Source organism: Podarcis cretensis (assembly GCF_951804945.1).
Source record: "Podarcis cretensis genome assembly, chromosome: 6".
Classification (NCBI taxonomy): domain Eukaryota; kingdom Metazoa; phylum Chordata; class Lepidosauria; order Squamata; family Lacertidae; genus Podarcis; species Podarcis cretensis.
This window is the reverse complement of record NC_137175.1, coordinates 41,388,217-41,408,785: the sequence shown is the minus strand read 5'-3', so window position 1 is coordinate 41,408,785 and position 20,569 is coordinate 41,388,217. Positions and strand designations below refer to the sequence as shown.

General features: G+C 41.2%; 1 protein-coding gene across 1 annotated transcript in view; it reads left to right on the top strand.

Annotated features, from left to right (window-relative positions):
• The window catches only part of RASSF5 (Ras association domain family member 5), a 111,408-nt gene that overhangs the window by 21,628 nt on the left and 69,211 nt on the right, over positions 1-20,569 (top strand). The window contains exon 2 of the mRNA XM_079979541.1: positions 17,454-17,575. Within this exon, the coding sequence (XP_079835667.1) occupies positions 17,454-17,575 (122 nt within the window). The remainder of the gene's footprint in view (positions 1-17,453; positions 17,576-20,569) is intronic.

Here is a 20,569-nt window from a genome sequence, read left to right as displayed (position 1 = left end):
CAACTCTTTATATTATCATTGTGTTTCTAGGGTATCCAGCTCTTACAACATTTCCACAGCATCATTAGATCTGAACAGGTAGCATTCATCTGAGTTGCCTGCTGGCCCAGGAAGGTTTTCCTTTAGAAAACTGCAAAGAGTCAAAATCTGGCAGCTACTCTCAGTAGACTCCCTAAACCTCTCATAGATCACTCTAAACCTATTGTTGACTGGCTGGATTTGTGTGTGTCTGTCTACATTAAAACAAATAAGTACATTTAGGATTTGAGGGGGCAAGTGCCCCCCTGCAAAGACCAAAGTGTACAAACTAACCACTCAGGGGCAGGGAAACTGCATATCTGGTTTTATGGGAAAGTATCATGAACATGCAGGGTTATTTCTGGTGAAGTGGGAATTATAGAGAAGGTTTTGCTCATCTCTAATCTTAATTCCTTGCTAGATGGAAAAACACAGTGGAATATAGGGACATTAAGCTTCGCAAAGGCAAGCGGAATTATAGCTGTCATAAATATAGACCAAGTGGGTTTGGACTGTTTATGTATCTTACATACATTGTAGGTGTCAGGAGAGAAAATAAAGAGGATGGACTAAAATTATCAATTTGTGTATGTTGTTGATGCTAATGTGGCACAAAGATGGTGTGTGATGGGGCAGCCAAGGAATCTCATATCCTAATGCACTAGGCCTCAGATTTCCTACTCCTTCCTCCCATTTTTTGATTCCCCCCCCCTTTGCTTATAAGACTGTTGGGCATGTAGCACAGCTTAATGCCAATGAGGCCTCTCACTACCTGCTGTCTTAATTTGCACCTCAGAGACATAATAACTCAGCACATGCAAACTTATGTCATGCCATACCCATATTTTGATTGCTTTAAGTACTTAGCAATACCCCTGGTGCGTAAGGATGGGAATGAATTTCTGTGTGTTGGAGTAAAAACGTTTATTTACTGTCTTGTTGCTGTCTGTGTGTGCTGCTTTGCATCTTGTATACATACTGGTGATGTGTTAAAATAACCCTGAAATGGACATTCAGCCTACATCGATGAATATGCCCTACTTTTCTTCATGCTGTTCGTTGCTGCAGCTGTGATACCATATGCCACTTGGTGCTCCAGGATAATTGTTTTAGGATCAAGATGTTAATGCTCATCAAGAGGTCAATATCATGCTTGAGTAGGCTGGAAGACTTTTGAATAAAGATGGGTGATCACCCACTTGCTTGTCCCCAAAATCAGAAGCATTCAAGTCAAATACTCCACCAATACCACCTTTTGATTATTATCTTTTCAAATGTTCAGCTGGAAACCTTCAGTAATTCCATTTCCACATCCCTCTAAGTCTCACCACCTCTAGTTTTCCCTTTTTTAGGTGAAGCTAACTCAAAGTGGGGCTCAAACCTCTATCCTCTTCCCTCCTCCTCTTATCAGTCCTGCCCATCTCCAAGAAAGAAAGAATAAACTAACTTGATGGAAGTAGATGCCAAGTGCAAAAGGACCAGAGATTGGGCCAAGAGAGGTTATGTGGATGTTCTCCTTGGTGGCCAATGATATGTTCTGTGCATCACTTCTTGATGGTGATTATGAAGCTTAAAAGTCAAGTCCAAAATCCCACAAACCCCCTAGACGCAATAAAAAAACAATGGGAGAATGACATAGGCTATGAGATTAACCCCACTCAATGGACCAGAATGTGGTTTAAACCCCCCTTTAAATCCATATCAACGAAAAGAAAAGCACTCACACTGAAACTCACCTGTAGGTGGTACCTAACACCAAGAAAACTAGTGCTAATACGCCCAGGAACCTCACCAAAATGCTGGAGAGGGTGCACCTCCACAGGCACATACCTCCACATGTGGTGGAAGTGTCCCAAAATCCAACTATTCTGGACAACAGCCATACGAGAAATATGTAAAATAAAAGTCAAGTCCCATCACCCAGTGAAAAGGTAGGCAAGGAGCATGTAATTTGTTTCCGAGGGGCCTGTTTCGGTCTATTCTATAACCCCCACCACATGATCCATTTTACCCAACACAAGGGAATTTCAATGGGACAAGCAGGCAAGGGGGGAACATATGCCCCTTTAAGTTTAGCCTGGTTCTAAGGAAAGCTGGATCCTACTTGAAATGCAGTTGATAAATATGAGTGGAGAAGAGCCATATTTTAGGGGACTCTTTTCTTTTTTAATTCTACTTCCAATTCCTACCTCTGACAAATGGAAGGTGAAAATGTGGCAAAGCAATATCATGTTCAGAGTTTATATATTCACTTGGCTGAATGTTACCTCCACTGATGGCAATTGAGACTGTCATTCAAATGACCTTGAGCATTTCTGATTGGTTGCCATGTATTCCATGGATGCCTACCTCTTAACTTACCAGCAAACTAACACAAATCAACCTATTTGCCTTAAGCCTCTTAGTATAGTTGGCTGGGGAATGAAGTTGTTTTTTGAGAACATGGTTCTGGAAGTTTAACAGTTTATTTGAGTAGAGACTGGTGTGCCCAGTTACAGTGAGTTGAGTTGGGTCAGGTGAGTGCTGCTACCTTCCTCTTTGACTACTACAACAATGCAGGGTGTTATATGGATTGTGTTTAAGATAAATAATAGCAAAGTGGTTGAAAAACATGTTGCTCTTAATATATTGCAAGCAGCTGCATTTCCTTTCACTCCTTAAATTAATTATAGACACCACCACTAGTAGATATCATTGTTATGTTCAGAGGTAGGATTCTTAAAAATAAGAACCTGGGTTCAGACTATGTTTAGTAGATGTGCAGTTTTATTCTAGAGTACCTTCCTTGTATAAAGTTTCACCAAGGCTTCTGTTCTTCCTTCCAGAATGCCCTTTTTCTGTTAGCCTACTACTGGTCCTGAGGTGGCATAGTCTGTGCTTTGTGCTGAAATCTTAGTCTGGAGCAAATATTGAATCTGCCATAAACATTAGAATCAGGATTGCAGCATACAAAGAGGAGAAGTTAAGCCCCACTGCCTACTTCTTCAGGGGGAGAACCACCAGTCTCTTATTGGAAGCCCTACGACTCAGGGGTTACAATCCTACACCCCAACCCTCTCAGAGGGTTAGTCCTCTGCCGTACAATTATGACTCCAGCCACGCAAAAGCCAATGATGATATAATGTGAGACTACTTTAGCCAGCCAGGCAGCCATCTCCTCTAGGCAGGTGGAGCCTTCCATGTACATTCCAGGGCTTGTTAGCCTGCACAAGGCTTCAGTTGATTCTAACTCTCTGCAGAGACAACATCTTCTGTAGCAACCTCAGGAGGAGGACATTTCAGCCTCCCGGGCTCTCCTGGAGCTATCCAAGGTCCTGTCCTTGCCTGCTCTCTCTTTATTTGTTTCTCCAGCAAGCTTCCAGCTGCCACCATACTGGACAGAGGAGGATAAGCCCTCTCCTCTCCAGTGCCACCCCTCCCAAAAATCATTAGATAAGTTGGAGAGAAACAGGTGTTTGACTCTTCAGGTTTTGAGTTGGGAGGAGTGCCTTGAGCTGTTAGTTTGGAGAAGACCCTCCCCTGGATGCTGGCCCATACTCCCCTATAAGTAGGCTAAGGACCAAACTACACATGACATTACTAAGCACCTTGTTTGCCCTGGAGTGAAAGTTTTTATTTCATAGATTGAGTCCCCTGCACTAACAATCAGGAACCTGGCATGGTGGGGTTGGGGGCTTAAACTTTGAGCTCCCTGCTGAAGTCCCCATCCAGGTTGGAGTGAATGAGAGCTTCCCTCCCCAATGCAAACTGCATGTGCTGAAGCCACAGCAGGACTGTCCAAAAATATATTACTACAATCCACCCTTTGAAAAATGAGTGGAAACAAAAATGGGAAGAGAAGTTAACTAGAATGTATAACATGCTGTTGAATAGCCAGAAGATGGATGAGAAAGCGTATAGGAGGAAGTGAGATAAAGATCTAAAGAAAATAGCTCTAGAATAAGTATTGGAATTTTTGCATGCACAAGGCTTGTGGTTTTCAGTGCTAACTGGATCTAAAGACAATTTCCTGAAAATGAGTAAACAATAGAATTTAACAACATGGAAGATATGGAAAAAAGAGGTAAAAGGAAACTGTTGGGCATGCCAGCAATCCCAGAGGTTTCTGCTACATGTGGAGTGTAAAAAAGAACATTAAAAAGCTGTTAGATTTCAGAAGATGGTGCTATAATTAGTAGTTGTTTCAGGCAAAAGTAGAAATGGACCCAGTTAAATTTTGTTCATAATAGTGCACTAGTGAAGAGACCAATACCCATATTATTTATACCTTTTACTATAGCAGGAATTGAATATTCAAGATGGTTGGAAAGTAATGAAAGCTTCTCTATCACAATACTGATGGGGAGAATATGGAAGCTGATAGAAATTAAATGGACTGTGCTTGTGAAAGATTCTGAGAATTAGAAGAAAAAATTAAATAGCTGGGTTCTGGCAGTTCAGTACATTAGACAAAAGATTGGATTAAAAGGTTCAGAAATAGATTTTTTGTTATTATGAAGTATTGGAGTAATAAATAAGAAAGGAAATGTAATGTAAAAGTGTTGATGGATGTTTTCCTTTGCTTTCTAACTTTCCTTCTGATTAATGGAAACCCGTTTAGCATTAGTGTGTAATTAAATAAGGAGATGCTATGTAGTAAGGCAAAGAGGAAGTTGCAGTGCGTGTTAATTTTGTTTCATCCTTCCAGAGTCTCACATTCCTAATATATCTGCTGTGTTACTAATCATACATTTATAGTGTTCTTATCTGGACCTTAAATGTTCTTAATACCTTGCATCTACCCTGTCGGTGTTCTTAATATTTCTAATGGTACTAATACTTTTTGGGTTTTACACTTGCAGCTTTTGTATTTTATGAAGCGATGCTATATGTTGACGGTCTTGTATTGTACATATAATTATAATAATTCATTTAAAAATACATTAAAAAATACCTTTAAATGTGCATTTCTGTCTTTGGCATATGCATACTTCAGCAGGCAAGAAGAGATGCTGAAAAGCACTTGAAGTTTTTAAGGTTGCCAGAGGCACCAGAGGCCTTGCACCACACCTGCCAAAATTCCTTCTTTGTCCTAGCAATTAAAGGTGCAATAGCCTTGCATCCTGCCACCCTCGAAGTGGCACATGTGAAATACTTAGCTTCGGACAAATGTTCATGATTTGGGAGATTTTTATCTTTTTTTTTTGCACAGGTGGAGCAAAAGCTCAACAACTTTTTGTTTCTGTATTTTTACCTCCTGAAATATGGCAACCCTTTGTTGTTGTTTCATCATTTAGTCGTGTCTGACTCTTCGTGACCCCATGGACCAGAGGACACCAGGCACTCCTGTCTTCCACTGCCTCCCGCAGTTTGGTCAAACTCATGCTGGTAGCTTCGAGAACACTGTCCAACCATCTCATCCTCTGTCGTCCCCTTCTCCTTGTGCCCTCCATCTTTCCCAACATCAGGGTCTTTTCCAAGGAGTCTTCTCTTCTCATGAGGTGGCCAAAGTATTGGAGCCTCAGCTTCATGATCTGTCCTTCCAGTGAGCACTCAGGGCTTGATTTCCTTCAGAATGGATAGGTTTGATCTTCTTGCAGTCCATGGGACTCTCAAGAGTCTCCTCCAGCACCATAATTCAAAAGCATCAATTCTTCGGCAATCAGCCTTCTTTATGGTCCAGCTCTCACTTCCATACATCACTACTGGGAAAACCATAGCTTTAACTATACAGACCTTTGTTGGCAAGGTGATGTCTCTGCTTTTTAAGATGCTGTCTAGGTTTGTCATTGCTTTTCTCCCAAGATGCAGGCGTCTTTTAATTTTGTGACTGCTGTCACCATCTGCAGTGATCATAGAGCCCAAGAAAGTAAAATCTCTTGCTGCCTCCATTTCTTGCCCTTCTATTTGCCAGGAGGTGATGGGCCCAGTGGCCATGATCTTAGTTTTTTTGATGTTGAGCTTCAGCCCATATTTTGCGCTCTCCTCTTTCACCCTCATTAAAAGGTTCTTTAATTCCTCCTCACTTTCTGCCATCAAGGTTGTGTCATCTGCATATCTGAGGCTGTTGATATTTCTTCCAGCAATCTTAATTCCGGCTTGGGATTCATCCAGCCCAGCCTTTCGCATGATGAATTCTGCGTATAAGTTAAATAAGCAGGGAGACAATATGCAGCCTTGCCATACTCCTTTCCCAATTTTGAACCAATCAGTTGTTCCATATCCAGTTCTAACTGTAGCTTCTTGACCCACATAGAGATTTCTCAGGAGACAGATGAGGTGATCAGGTATATTTCTTTAAGAACTTGCCATAGTTTGCTGTGGTTGACACAGTCAAATGCTTTTGCGTAGTCAATGAAGCAGAAGTAGATGTTTTTCTGGAGCTCTCTAGCTTTCTCCATAATCCATCACATGTTTGCAATTTGGTCTCTGGTTCCTCTGCCCCTTCGAAATCCAGCTTGCACTTCTGGGAGTTCTCGGTCCACATACTGCTTAAGCCTGCCTTGTAGAATTTTAAGCATAACCTTGCTAGCGTGTGAAATGAGTGCAGTTGTGTGGTAGTTGGAGCATCTTTGGCACTGCTCTTCTTTGGGATTGGGATGTAGACTGATCTTCACCAATCCTCTGGCCACTGCTGAGTTTTCCAAACTTGCTGGCAACCCTACTTGAGCTTAATTAGTTGTTGAAATGGCTAGGTATTTCAGACCAAGGTGGTGACTTGAACTCTGGAATGAAAAGCTTGCTAGTCTTGCATTAGTCCTGGAAGCTCATGTAATGTGTACATTCATGTTTGAGTGTACACACTTATTGTTTGACTTGGGAATGCGCTTGCACCTTATTTATTGATTTGAAAGTGGATGTTGTGCGCATTCATGCTGCAAAACTCATGAGTTCATTATATGAAATGCATATAAAGTGGGCGAGGGAGAAGCTGCCTGCAAGAGCAATAAGGCCTTTAACTTATTTTTACAAGGTTTCAGTTAAATGTGTGCTCATATTGGGGTATGTCTGGAATTGATGCTGTTGTCTGGATTTGACGCACAGATAAGCCCTGCAACATACTTGAACAAAATCTCCCTGAAAAAGTACTTGATAAGCATCTCATACTGGATAAATTAACCGATACATTGCCTCTCCTCTTTTGAGTTTGTGAATGCACTAGTCAGCTTCAGAAGTTCCTGATGCCAATTTGGCTTTTGGTCCCCAAGTGAAAAATCAGTAGGAGCATAATTAGTAACGAGTCTGCAAAATTCTCTGTTTAAACCAGGGGTGGACAAACCCCTTTTAGCTGGCAAGCCAGATCCAATGATGACCAACTCTCAGTGGAACACATTTGACAGGTAGGTGGGTTGCCCCCCTGTCCATTCCAGCATGTCATATGATGTCCGGTGGAGCTGCCAAATAGCTGAAACAGTGCAGCATGCATTTAGTGCTAAATTTTAATGGCACTGAATGAAAGCCACACTTGCAAAGGAACAAGTGGGAGTGCTCACTAAGGCTACCAATTGTTCCTTTGCAGCTGTGACTGTACCCAACACACACCTGATGATATGGCTGTGGGGTAACAGTCTCTTGAGCCAAACGTTCCCCATGCATGACTTAATAATGTATGTTGGATGGAGGCTGAGCTGACTTGCATTGGGACGCTAGAGCTGTCTTTACCACTCTTCCTGGCTCTAGGTCAGTATCAAGGCATGGCTTTGGAGAAAGTGGAGCATGAACTGTACCAGCCTTCATCCCTCTCCTGCTTTCTAGATATTCCCTGGTTTGAGAAGTGTTTTTATTTTTTATATACAGTGGTACCTCTAGATGCAAACGGGATCCGTTCTGGAGCCCTGTTCACATCTAGAAGCAAATGTAACCCGTGTCTGCGCATCTGCGCGTGCGAGGTCACGTTTCAGCGCTTCTGCACATGCACGTGATGTCATTTTGCATGTGCAAGCGGCGAAACCCGGAAGTAATGTGCTCCGTTACTTCCAGGTTGCCGTGGAGCACAACTCGAACACACTCATCCCGAAGCACATTCTGTCTGTATATAACCTGAAGTGTATGTAGCCTGAAGTGTATGTAACCTGAGGTACCACTGTGTGTGTGTGTGTGTGTGTGTGTGTGTGTGTGTATGCCACCTTGGGGCAGGTAACCCCAAAGTGGTATAAAATAAAATAAAGTACAGTGGTATCTTGGGTTACATATGCTTCAGGTTACAGATTCTGCTAACCCAGAAATATTACCTCGGGTTAAGAACTTTGCTTCAGGATGAGAACAGAAATCGTGCTCCAGTGGTGCAGCAGCAGCAGGAGGCCCCATTAGCTAAAGTGGTGCTTCAGGTTAAGAACAGTTTCAGGTTAAGAACAGACCTCTGGAACTAATTAAGTGCTTAACCCAAGGTACCACTGTAGATTGGAAAACACAGTGATTAAAAGAAACAGCAACAAACACAATCTCCCAACAAGAGTCAGATATAAGATTACTATTCAGCCTGCCATAACAAACAAACAAACAAACAAACAAACAAACAAACAAACAAACAAACAAACAAACAAACCCCATCTGGCTGGGTTTCCCCAGCCACTCTAGGTGGCTGCTAACATAATATCAATAACAATAATAATAAAGGGATAAAACATTAAAAACTTTCCTAAATAGGGCTGCCTTCAGATGTCTTCTAAAAGTCAGAATGTTATATAAAGTGGCCTTCCCTTCACTAGGAACTAGGAAGCTTTCCTGCAGAACACCAAAGAAAGTGTCCAGGCTGGTCACGATAATTTAATTTTAAATTTTAAATTATTTTATATCCAAAGTACAAAAAAAGAGAACAAGATGAAACAAAATAAAGGATTGTATCATGATAAATTGAGCAGTTGATCAACGTGTTAAAGTGAGAATTCATTGGCGTAGACCTGGTTGCCCAATGTAGGCGTTCCCATAATACAGCAAGGATGGGGAACCTGGTACCCTCCAGATGTTGTTGAAATTCTGCTCCCCTCATCCTGAGCCAGCATGGTCAGCTGTCAGGGATGATGGTGTTGGAGTCCAACTTGGTCTGGAGAGCTACAGGTTCCCTATCCCTGCATTACTAGGGTCATTAACATGAGAGAATCTCACCTGAGCAGGTTCCTCAGATGAGTCATGAAAGATTCGTGACAAAATGACTGTTTTAAGTGGGAAATGATTACTCTTCTCCCCTACTGGCTAGGTTTTTCTAGCTTGTTTACTAGCCAGCCTATTTCACACACTACTTTAGAATATATTAATTTGTCCTGAGATGGCTGCTCTTAGTACAGCATAACTTTGTAGATGTTGAGTTTCTCCGTCCCTCTCACCTGCTTTTTAATACCTTATTTTCCACCCTTGGAAAATGCCTTCTCGCCACCTGGTCTCTAATGTTCATAACTGAGTTGTTTACAAAATGCTCACAGTTTGTTGAATATAGCAAAAGGACTCCTGATACCAAAATAAGCGCTCGCTTCTGTTCTGTGGCAGCTGCATTTTTAACAGCACTTTGCATTCCAGGAGCTAATATGCATTTCTGAGAACAGACAGATAGAGAAATGCCTGGTAATTACTGTCTCGCTTTTGAAGCCTCCACCACGATATACTACAGTACTAGAGTACATTATACAGATTTAGTGCAGCGGTAGATGCCAAGCACAATAAACATTTTGCATTCTGGAAGGTATCTGAATGCTGAATAGGTTTGTTTTGTTCCTTCACCTTTCCTACTCTACAGCTGCTCCATGTGCCTGAAAAAAACCACATCTGATTGTTCTGCTGATTTTGTTCATATCTAAAGCAAGTGGGGAACATATTCCCTGATGGGAGCCCAGCTCCTCTTTTTGTCCTAGAAATATATACATGTTAATAACTTGATCCTAAACTTGTCTACTTGGAAGTAAATTCTGAGCTCTGTGGGACTGATTTCCTAGGTGACATGCTTGGGAGGCAGTATGGTGTAGTGGTTAGAGTTCTGAACGAGGACCTGGAAGACTAGGGTGCAAATCCCCATTGAGCCAACAAGCCCACTGGGTGACCTTGGGCCAGTCACTATCTCTCCCTGCCTAACCTACTTCATGAGATTGTTGTGAGGATAAAATGGAGAGGGGGAGATGTTTGTATGCCACCTTGAGTTCCTTAGAGAAAATATTAAGCAATAGTGATTTAAAAACCAAGGGTGTGACATTACTCTTGCATAGTTTCTAGTTTTATGATATATAGTTTGCTTGCGTGTGAATGCAGCTTAAGTACCCATATTCAGTGAGATAAATGTTGGTTCCCCCACACTTGCAAAATAATATTTTTTACAAGTGTATGCACAGTGGTCTGTGAGATTTCCTATTATCTGCAGCAGTACGTTAAAGAATTACAGCTTTTCTCCCTCCTCAAGTTATCACTTTTGCGTGAGAGGAATTGCTTGCTATTCCCATGAAAGCAGCGTTTAATGGCCTGCATATACCGTGGCCAGCTGCCTTTACATTTTCATTTTTAATTACAGCGCTTTGCAGGCTTTTGGGTTTATTGATTTCTTTACTTCTCTCCCCCTGCCCCGCCGCCTCCTAACTGTGAATCCCAAGTGCTGTCTTCTGCAAGCCATTTGACTCCCTAGCACAGCTTCTTTGCATAAAAGGAATAATGTTTTATTTCTACAGCCATGAATTTTGATGACAATGAGAAGGCAGCTGGTGCTCTACAATATTAACTGCAGGGCTGTGTGCTGTGTGTAGCATGTTAGGCTCTGTTCATGGTAAGAATTGTGCAGTGCGGTTGGTGCAGTCCCCCAATATATAATGTTGCTTTGTTGTTCAGTAATTTTCACTGATTTTACTGCCCCTGATTTTACTGATGACCCGTGCACCTAAGAGCTTGCTCAGATCACAGCTGCTCATGTCAAGGGTATTGTAATAAGATCATACCTGAACTGTATCCACTGGGTTGATCGAATGTCATGGATTACCTCCAAGGGATTATAGGAATTATAGCTTGGTGAGGGGGGATGGAACTCTGTGTAAGGCAGTGGTGGGGAACCCAGAGGTTGTTAAACTCCAATCAGGCATAGCCACCATGGCCAGTGATCAGGGATGATGGGAGTTGTAGTGCAGCAACATTGCCGTCAAAGCACATCAATGCTCTTATAGGGATGGAAGAGAATTTTGCTCTGTCTGCATTTTTAAGTGCATTGATTTAATTCATACCTCTGAGATTAATACACAGATTGGAAAATAATAGCCTTCAGATTTTGCACTTCTTTGAATTTTTCGGATACAATGCCAAAATGCATATGTCAGAGCTGCCTCCAGGTCCCAGCTCACAGAGGACCAACGCTAGGCTGTAGTTATGTACAAAAGTCTTTATTGAGATTCAGTCTCCATTTTAAAGCCGCAGCGTGCAGCTCTACATCCCGACCTTAGACCGGCGAAGTCCTGTCTGAGTCTCCTCCCCCTCCACACCAGTTTAAGACTCTCGCTTTGCTCCACCTCTTCCTAAATTCCTTTCTCCTCTTTTTTTTTTTTTTAATAATTTTTATTAATTTTCCACACATAAAATAAAGAACAGTATAACACAATATAACTTCATACTCATCGGTTCATAGCCTTTTTTCTTTGACTTCCCCATACCTCCCCATCCCTGCATCCTTGTTTAAAAATTCTTTAGCAACCCTTAAGTCCATTGTCTTAGTTCCTTTTCGTAAATATTTCTTAAGTTTTTTTTGTTTACTGCTGCAATTCTTTACTTCTTACCCCCTGACATCTTAGCATTCCTCAATTTTACAGTTATTTTTAAGATATATTTTGAAATTCTTCCAGTCCTCTTCCACTGTCTCTTTCCCCTGGTCCCGGATTCTGCCCGTCATCTCAGCCAGTCCCATAAAGTCAATCACCTTTGTTTGCCATTCTTCCAGAGTAGGTAGTTCTTGCGTCTTCCAATACTTTGCCAGTAGAATTCTTGCTGCTGTAGTGGCATACATAAAAAAAGTCCTATCCTTCCTTAACACCACTTGGCCCACCATACCCAAGAGGAAAGCCTCTGGTTTCTTAGGAAAAGTCCACTTAAGGACCTTCTTAATTTCATTATAGATCATTTCCCAGAAAGCTTTAACCTTTGGGCAGGTCCACCAAAGGTGGTAGAAAGTGCCTTCAGTCTCATTACATTTCCAACACTTATTATTAGGCAAATGATAAATTTTTGCTAGCTTGACTGGGGTCATGTACCACCGGTAGATCATTTTCATAATATTTTCTTTTAAAGCATTACATGCAGTAAATTTAATACCGGTGGTCCATAACTGTTCCCAGTCAGCAAACATAATATCATGACCTATATCTTGTGCCCATTTAATCATAGCAGATTTCACCGTTTCATCCTGTGTATTCCATTTTAACAGCAAGTTATACATTCTTGATAAATTCTTAGTATTGGGTTCCAACAATTCTGTTTCTAATTTTGACTTCTCTTTCTGAAATCCTATTTTCCTGTCCTGTTTGAACGTCTCATTTATCTGATAGTAATGCAACCAATCTCGAACCTTAGGTTTTAGTTTCTCATAACTCTGAAGTTTCACCCTTTCCCCATCATAATCTATGATCTCATGATATTTTGGCCATTTAGAATCCATATTAAGCTTTTTTACTTCCCTAGCTTCCATTGGTGACACCCACCTAGGGGTTTTACTTTCCAACAAGTCTTTGTATCTAATCCAAACGTTATACAATGCTTTCCTTACAATATGGTTTTTAAAACTTTTATACACCTTTACCTTGTCATACCATAAATATGCATGCCAACCAAAACTATTGTCATACCCTTCCAGATCCAAAATGTCAGTATTCTCAAGAAGTAGCCAGTGTTTCAACCAGCAGAAAGCTGCTGATTCATAATAAAGTCTTAAGTCCGGCAGGGCAAACCCCCCTCTATCCTTTGCATCAGTTAAAATCTTAAATTTAATTCTGGGCTTTTTGCCCTGCCAGACAAATTTTGATATGTCTTTCTGCCACTTCTTGAAACAGTCCATCTTGTCCACGATCTGCAACGTCTGGAATAAAAACAGCATTCTAGGCAATACATTCATCTTGATGGTAGCAATTCGGCCTAACAAGGAAAGTTTCAACCTTGACCATATTTCCAAATCCTTTTTAACTTCTGACCAACATTTTTCATAATTATCCTTAAATAAATTCACATTCTTGGATGTTAAATTTACCCCCAGGTATTTTACCCTTTTTGTAATTTCCAAACCTGTTTCATTCTGAAAACTCTCTCTTTCTTCCATTGTTAAATTTTTTTCCAACACTTTCGTTTTTTGTCTGTTCAATTTAAAACCTGCTACTCGACCAAATGTTTCAATTAATTCTAATACTCTTTTAGTACTAGTGTCTGGCTGTTGTAAAGTCAATACTAGGTCATCTGCAAATGCTCTTAATTTATAATGTCTAACTCCGACCTGAACTCCTTTAACCAACTGGTCCTTTCTAATCATGTTTAACAAAACCTCCAGGACCGATATAAAAAGCAAAGGGGATATTGGGCATCCCTGTCGTGTACCTTTTTCTATAGGTATTTCTTCTGTTACCACGTTATTTACAATTAATTTGGCCTTTTGTTGAGAGTATATTGCACCTATACCGTTTTCAAAACCTTGTCCTACCCCCATCCCTTGGAGATTCTTTTTCATAAAAGTCCAACAAATGTTGTCAAAGGCTTTCTCCGCATCCACAAAAATCAAAACTGCCTTCCTATTAATGTCAACGTCCAGCAGCTCCAAAATGTCTATAATGTTCCTCACATTGTCTGACATATGTCTACCTGGGAGAAAGCCTGTTTGGTCCTTATGAATCTCATCTGCCAACACTCTTTTCAATCTTTTTGCCAAAATGTCTGCAAAAATTTTGTAATCCACATTGAGTAAAGATATAGGGCGGTAGTTTTTAACTTGGTTCTTCTCAGTCTCTGTTTTCGGTATAAGTGAGATGAAAGCCTCTTTCCACGATTCAGGTGCCTTTTTCCCCTTTAAAATTTCGTTACAAACTTCCTTCAATGGTTGTATCAGCCATTCTTTCAGCATTTTGTAGTATTTGGCCGTCAGGCCATCTGGTCCTGGTGATTTTCCCAATTTCATATTTTGAATGGCACCCTCTATTTCTTGTTCTGTTATTTCCTCGTTTAAGATCCTTTTACTTTGTTCTGAGATTTTTGGTAAACCGTATTTTCTAATGAATTCTTCTATTTCTTGCTCGTTGGTTGGCCCTTGTGCGTACAATTTCTTAAAAAAGCTTTGAAAACAATTGTTGATCTCGTTGGGTTTGTGGATAATCTTTCCATCCATTTCTAAACTTGTTACCGTGTTCATTTTCTGCCTTTTTTTCAATTGCCATGACAGAAGTTTCCCACATTTATCCGCTGATTCAAAAGTTTTTTGTCTCATTTGCTTTATCTTCCATTCTATTTGTTGGTTCATAAGTTCCATGTATTGCATCTGATGAAATTTTATTTCTCTCAAAATCTCATGAGACTTTGGTTTGGACCTCAACTTCTTCTCTCCTTCTTTTATTTTTTCTAAAATTTTTTCCTTCTTTTCATTTTGTTGCTTCCTCTTAATAGAATTTTGTTGAATTAGGAAACCTCGCATCACGGCTTTGCTTGCGTCCCAGATTATTCTTTTTTCCACATCTGTTTTCCTGTTGATCTCAAAATAATCTTTTAATGTTTTAAGGGCCTTCTTATGGATCTCTTCATCCTTGAATAGGGTGTCATTCATTCTCCATCTAAAGGAACCAGTTGTTGTTAGTTTCATCTCCATCTTGACCGCATTGTGGTCGGAGCACGTTTTTGGGCAGATTTCTACTTTTTTTGTTCTTGACGCCAGACTACTAGAAATCCAAATTTGGTCTATTCTTGTCCATGTCATTTTTGCTTCAGAGAAGAAGGTTCCCTCTCTCTCTAGAGGATTCTTTATTCTCCAAATATCAATCAAGTCCATAGTTTCAGTCATTTCGAAAAAGATCTTTGGTAGTCTCCCTTCTTTTGAAATCACTTGTCTCTGTGCTTTATCCATGTTTGTTGAGACAACTCCATTCATATCTCCCATCATTAGGATTTTATAGTCTAAAAAGTCAACTAATGTCTCATGCAACTTCCTAAAGAATTCGGCCTTCCCTTCATTTGGGGCATAAACTCCCACAATTAATATCTTTTCTCCTTGAATTTGTATTTCAATTGCCAGGTATCTTCCTTGTTCATCTTTAAATATTAATTTTGGAGCCAACTTTTCCTTTGCATAGATCACCACACCTCTTTTCTTTACTTTGTCTGATGAGATGAATTCTTGACCGAGTCTCTTATTTATTAATAATTTCCTGTGTATCCTGGCAATATGGGTTTCTTGCAAACGTATTATATCTAATTGTTCTTTCTTCAAAATGTGAAAAACCTGTCTTCTTTTCCGAGGAAGGTTCAAACCATTACAGTTCCAACTAAGGAGTTGCAGAGACATTTTGTATTTAGGTAGCTGTTCCTCCAACTGCTCCAAGCTTCTGCTCTTCCTCCGATGGTGGTAGTGAAAGTCCAAATGACAAATTTGCTATATCGGGTGGTTCCCTCTCCTCCACGGTTCCTTTCTGCAAATCCTCCAGATACTTCTCTAGAAATAGTTCTTTGTCCTGAATTGTTTTTATTTTAATCTTCCTTCCATTGAAGTTAAAGGACAATCCTTGTGGAAATTCCCATCTGAATGGTATGGTGTTTTTCTTCAGCAGGTCTACTAAACTCTTATAATATGTTCTCACCTCTAAAATGTATTTAGGAATGTCCTTAAAAATCTGTATCTGACAATTTTGGATCACCAGTGCCTTTTGGTAATGCAAATTCAATATTCTATCTCTTTCTTCTTTTGATCTCAATGTAATTAAGCAATCTCTTGGTTTTTTGTCCTGCCTTCTACCCAGTCGAAAGGCTGAGATTATCTCAAGTTCCTCATCTTCCTCCCATTCCTCCCGCCAAAAAGTTATGATGTTCTCTGTGAGAAATTTCACAAGGTTGTCCCCTTCCACTTCAGGCACCAATCTAAATTTTAAATTCTTCTCTTTACGTTGAAGTTCCAGTAAGGAGAGGGCTGCATCATGCTCATTCACTTTTTTAACAATAGGCCCAAATTTTTCCCTTGTCTCTTCAGCTGTTATTTTTGCACTTTCTGCAATCTTTCGTGTTTCTGAATTTTCCTGTATTAATCTATTTATAGAATCTGTGTTCGATGCGACACTAGCCGTATTCACATCCAACCTTGTTGTCAACTCTGTTAATTTTTTAGAGTTCTCTGTCGAAAGTTTTGTCAATGCTTCCAGGGATTGATTTATTTTAAGTAGAGCCTTTCTCCTCTGGGTCCTCCTGCCCGCTAGGGTCTCATCCTTCCTGGACTCCTCTGACGCTGATCCTGACGATTCTTGCCCCTCCTTCCGGCGGGCTTTAGGACCTGGTTCCCTATCCGGGCTACCTTCTGTGCCGCTCGCCTGTACCTTTGAACTTGGCGCGCGCGCCCAGCCTGCAACTTTCCTCTTAACCGTTAACTCGCTCTCTGATGGAGGCGTGGTCCACCCTGACTCATCTTCTCTAGCTGGTGGTGCATGTGTGGGCTCTGACACCTGGAACTCCTCCCCCCCACTACGCTCTGGTGGGGAAGCTGGTCCTGATTTGCAACTGCTGCTCTGGGAGTCCCCGCTGGCCCCTTGCTTCTGGGGTGTCCCCCTTGGGTCGCCCCTTGTCCTGCCCATCGGCGCCCCCTTCTGTGAATCTTCCGATTCGCTGGAGAGGCTCATGGAATCTATCGAGCTGCTGTCATATTCTCCTACGCTGCCCTCGGATTGCTCCCCCTCGCTTTCCATCTCCTCTCCTCCCTGCGCTCCCGCTGAGTCCCTGACAGCATACTTCAGTAATTTTTATACATTTACTGCGGCAAATGCCAGTGTAATCATGCCACGAAAAGCCTCAAATTTGTAGTCTAAATGCTACTTTAGATTATGAAGCCTGTCCTGTCAACTTGATTTCCAGAAGGATTTTCCCTTTGCGGATTATTGGGGAGGCTGTAGCAGCTCCAAATGAGACACTAACAAGGGACTATATGCTGAATAACTATGGTGCCCTTGGTTATGGGGTGTATGAAAGACTAGTAATTGCTTCTTTATCTGTAGTTATGTAAAATATGTGTATGGGATGTTTCACATGACCCCTATTAGGTTTTAAAGACATTTTTGTGAGATAATGCAAATTTCACCATGTATTTCTATGTATTCTGAAAACCTGATTGCTCGGTTTGTGAATTCAGTCTTTAGATATCTTGGCTGTCTTCCCCCCCATATCCCTCCACACATTTTCTCCATCTTTAAAACTTCAAAATACACGCAACGAATGAACCTGTTGATTGCTATTGAACCCATGTCCTAATTTTAGTTCAATTTGTTTTTCCTCCCTAGACTGCAAGTACACATGTCACCAGGAATGCAGAAGCCTCATCCAGCTGGATTGCAGCCAACAGGAAGGACAGACTCGCAGCAAACCTTCTCCAGAAAATACCCTAACACAAAACTACAGCCAGGTATGAACTGCAGTGTCCCCATGATGCTTGAGGAAGAAAATGGAACAAAGTGATTTGCATCTCTGGAAGCCAAATGGTGCCAGCATGCAGGAAGAGCTCATTGACAGGTTTTTGCACACTCACTGTGAATGGTATCTCAGCAAAGCAAGGGGCCTCTAATTTCTGCCTTTCCCATATCTGTTTGTTGGGCTGACGTTTCTTCAGATAGATAAGGCAGTGCTTCTGAATGAAGCAATCCTAAGGCTTGCCTTCACAACAAATAACCTTTCTATGCTTAAGATTACACATAAGGTCAAGTCAGACAATTGGCATCTTACCTGCTGTAGCACCTCCTGTTTTAGAAGCTAAGTACTAGTGTTAATGTGAAAGTAAGTAGGATTCATCCTGTTACATTGGTAGCCCAGGTATTTTGTTTCATGGGTCAAGCAGCATGCAGAGTAATAAGATCAAGAATCATTCCTTTGCTCTTGCAGCAATCTGGTAAAAGTAGCAGGATGTATTTCTGAATGTCTTTTTGTCCTGCAGTAAAACTAATAGGGCAAGTTGCCTTCATACAGGGTGTTGATCATGGCAATGGGCTCCCACTGTAAAATCTCTGCTCTAAACAGAGGGTTTTTGAGGTCGGCCTGTCATTAAGAGGTGTGCACACCATATGCAGATTTCTCTTGAGATTGCACTCTCCTAAAATGCAGTCCCAAAGCATCCTTGCTATAATGGAGAATGCAGCACTTTTCTAATGGGGATTCAAGGATTAAAAATACATGAGTCATTGGAACGAGGGAGATGGAAACATAAATTGGAGCTTTAGACATTGCCCTCTTCTATTCCTTGGAGCTGAATATAGCCTGCCCTTTTCTTCATCTGTGGCAGGCCTTGCTGAAAATGAATTTCTTGCCTCATGGGAAATGCCAAATCTCTCATACCACTTTTCATGCAGTATCAGTCTGAAATATTCAAGTTTTGATCTTTAATATTCTGTGTATGGGAAACCTGAAGCCTTTTGTTCCTGTGTCCTTTCTTTTGTGTGCGTTTTGTTTTACTGTGAACACAAGGATCTTCTGCTCTGTGATTTCAATGCCTTTCAGTGGAGTTTAGGCAGGAGAAAGTTATGGGCGTGTGCCTAATGCAGCTGAAACTAAACCTTTCCACCCTTCTCTGTAACAAATTGCTTATCTCATATTCTGTTGTGAATATCCAGCATGTCCGATACAGGCTTTCGTGTTAGCTTGCTTGCATACACATACTTTGTGATGTGGATAAAATGTGCATTTTCAGGGTTGTTTTACAGATTCTTCAAAGGAAGTGTTTCTCCTCTCTCTGCCAGTGGCAAAAGTATTCTCCACCCTGGTTTAAATGGCATATCTACATGATCAATGCCAAAAAGGCACTTGGTCTTCTTTGCACAAAGCACCTCTCCAGTCTTTTATCATCAAACCCTGAAGAAGTTCTAACTCCACTGGGAAATTTTTAATTGTTCTTTTACAACAAAGAGCATCTTACAAACCGAAGAGCAGGGTGCTATGTCAAGATCAAAGCTTTTCTATGAGTACAAATAGAATGTCATTGCCATGCCTGTAGTAATTTGTTGTTACCCAGGCATTCTGAAAAAAAGCAATGGAATAATCTCCAATGTGGCATAATTTGTCTAACGTAGTTGTCTGTTGATTTTGTATGGCCCTACATGTGAAAGCAACCCAGCTCTGAGTTGTTGCTGCACCTCTTGGAAAGGGTAGTGACATCTTTGATTGGTACTCGATCTGGGATATACCTGCAACTTTAAAAATCTGTTCTGGTTAGCAGTATTTACACTCACACTAAGCATTTCTGCCCTTTAATGCAAGGATGGTGAACGTGTGTCCCTTTAGATGTTATTGGCCTCCACCTCCCATCAGCCCCAGCCAGCATGGCCAGTGGTTAGGGATGATGACAGCTGTAGACTAACAACATCTGGAGGCCTACTGTGCTCTAGTGGAGAAATCAGTGGAGCTAAATGTATTTATTTAGTTTGTTATATGAATTTAGAACAAACTGAAGTGAAAAGTCATCCAGTAGGTTTTTGACAGCAGCTGTGCAACCCAATTTTGAAAACACTTGAGGTATCCCCCCAGAATATCCAGCTTTTGGCTTGTTTCTATGAAGTTCAGACATTAGGAGGGTGTGCACCAGATTTGGACAAATTATTAATCCCAGGCAGAAGCATTGCATTTTGGAAGGATTCTGGGCTTCTTGGAGTGAAGTGTGATCCGTATAAGACACCCTGAACCAAACAAGGGTCCTCAAAGTACCTTGCAAAACCTTGGTGATTCAGACACACACACTCACACTCTGCAGGCAACTTGTCTGCTGAAAGCAATGCTAATGTCTCTAAACCTTTGCTATATAAGGGCAGGGGTGAAGTTTGGTGAGGTTTGATGGAGGGAAAATGCCAGTGTGAGAAGGCAGAGGAGGGAGCTCTGCTGTGACAGACAGATCAGACAGCTTGTGATCAGAGGGAATTATTTTACCAGGACTTTTCAGTCCCAGTCCTTTTTGAGGGATGATGATGGTGGGATGTTGAAGTAAATGATATTGGTGCATTTGCTCTTTCACAAGTTTGGATGGATTTTTCCAATTGTCACTCCAGCTTAAATCAAAATATTTTGCTTACCTGTCTGTGTGCAGTGTTATGTGGGGCCCTTAGCTAACACCATTGAATCAGTATCCACAAACAAAAATGATAGAGGAGGGGAAGCAAATCCCTCTTAGTTTCCCTCCCCCCACCATCAGTGCTAAGACACGTAGGATGTAGATTGGAGGGGGGTATCAATCATAGCTGTCAACCTTCCCTTTTTTGGCGGGAAATTCCCTTATTCCAGCGCCGTTTCCCGCTGCTTCCTGCTGCTATCCCGGATTGTTAGATATCCTGTAGACTGTTCCCGGGACAGGTGAGGCTGCTGATCCCTTATTTTCGAGGCTGCTGATCGCTTATTTTCAAATCTGAAAGTTGACAGCTAT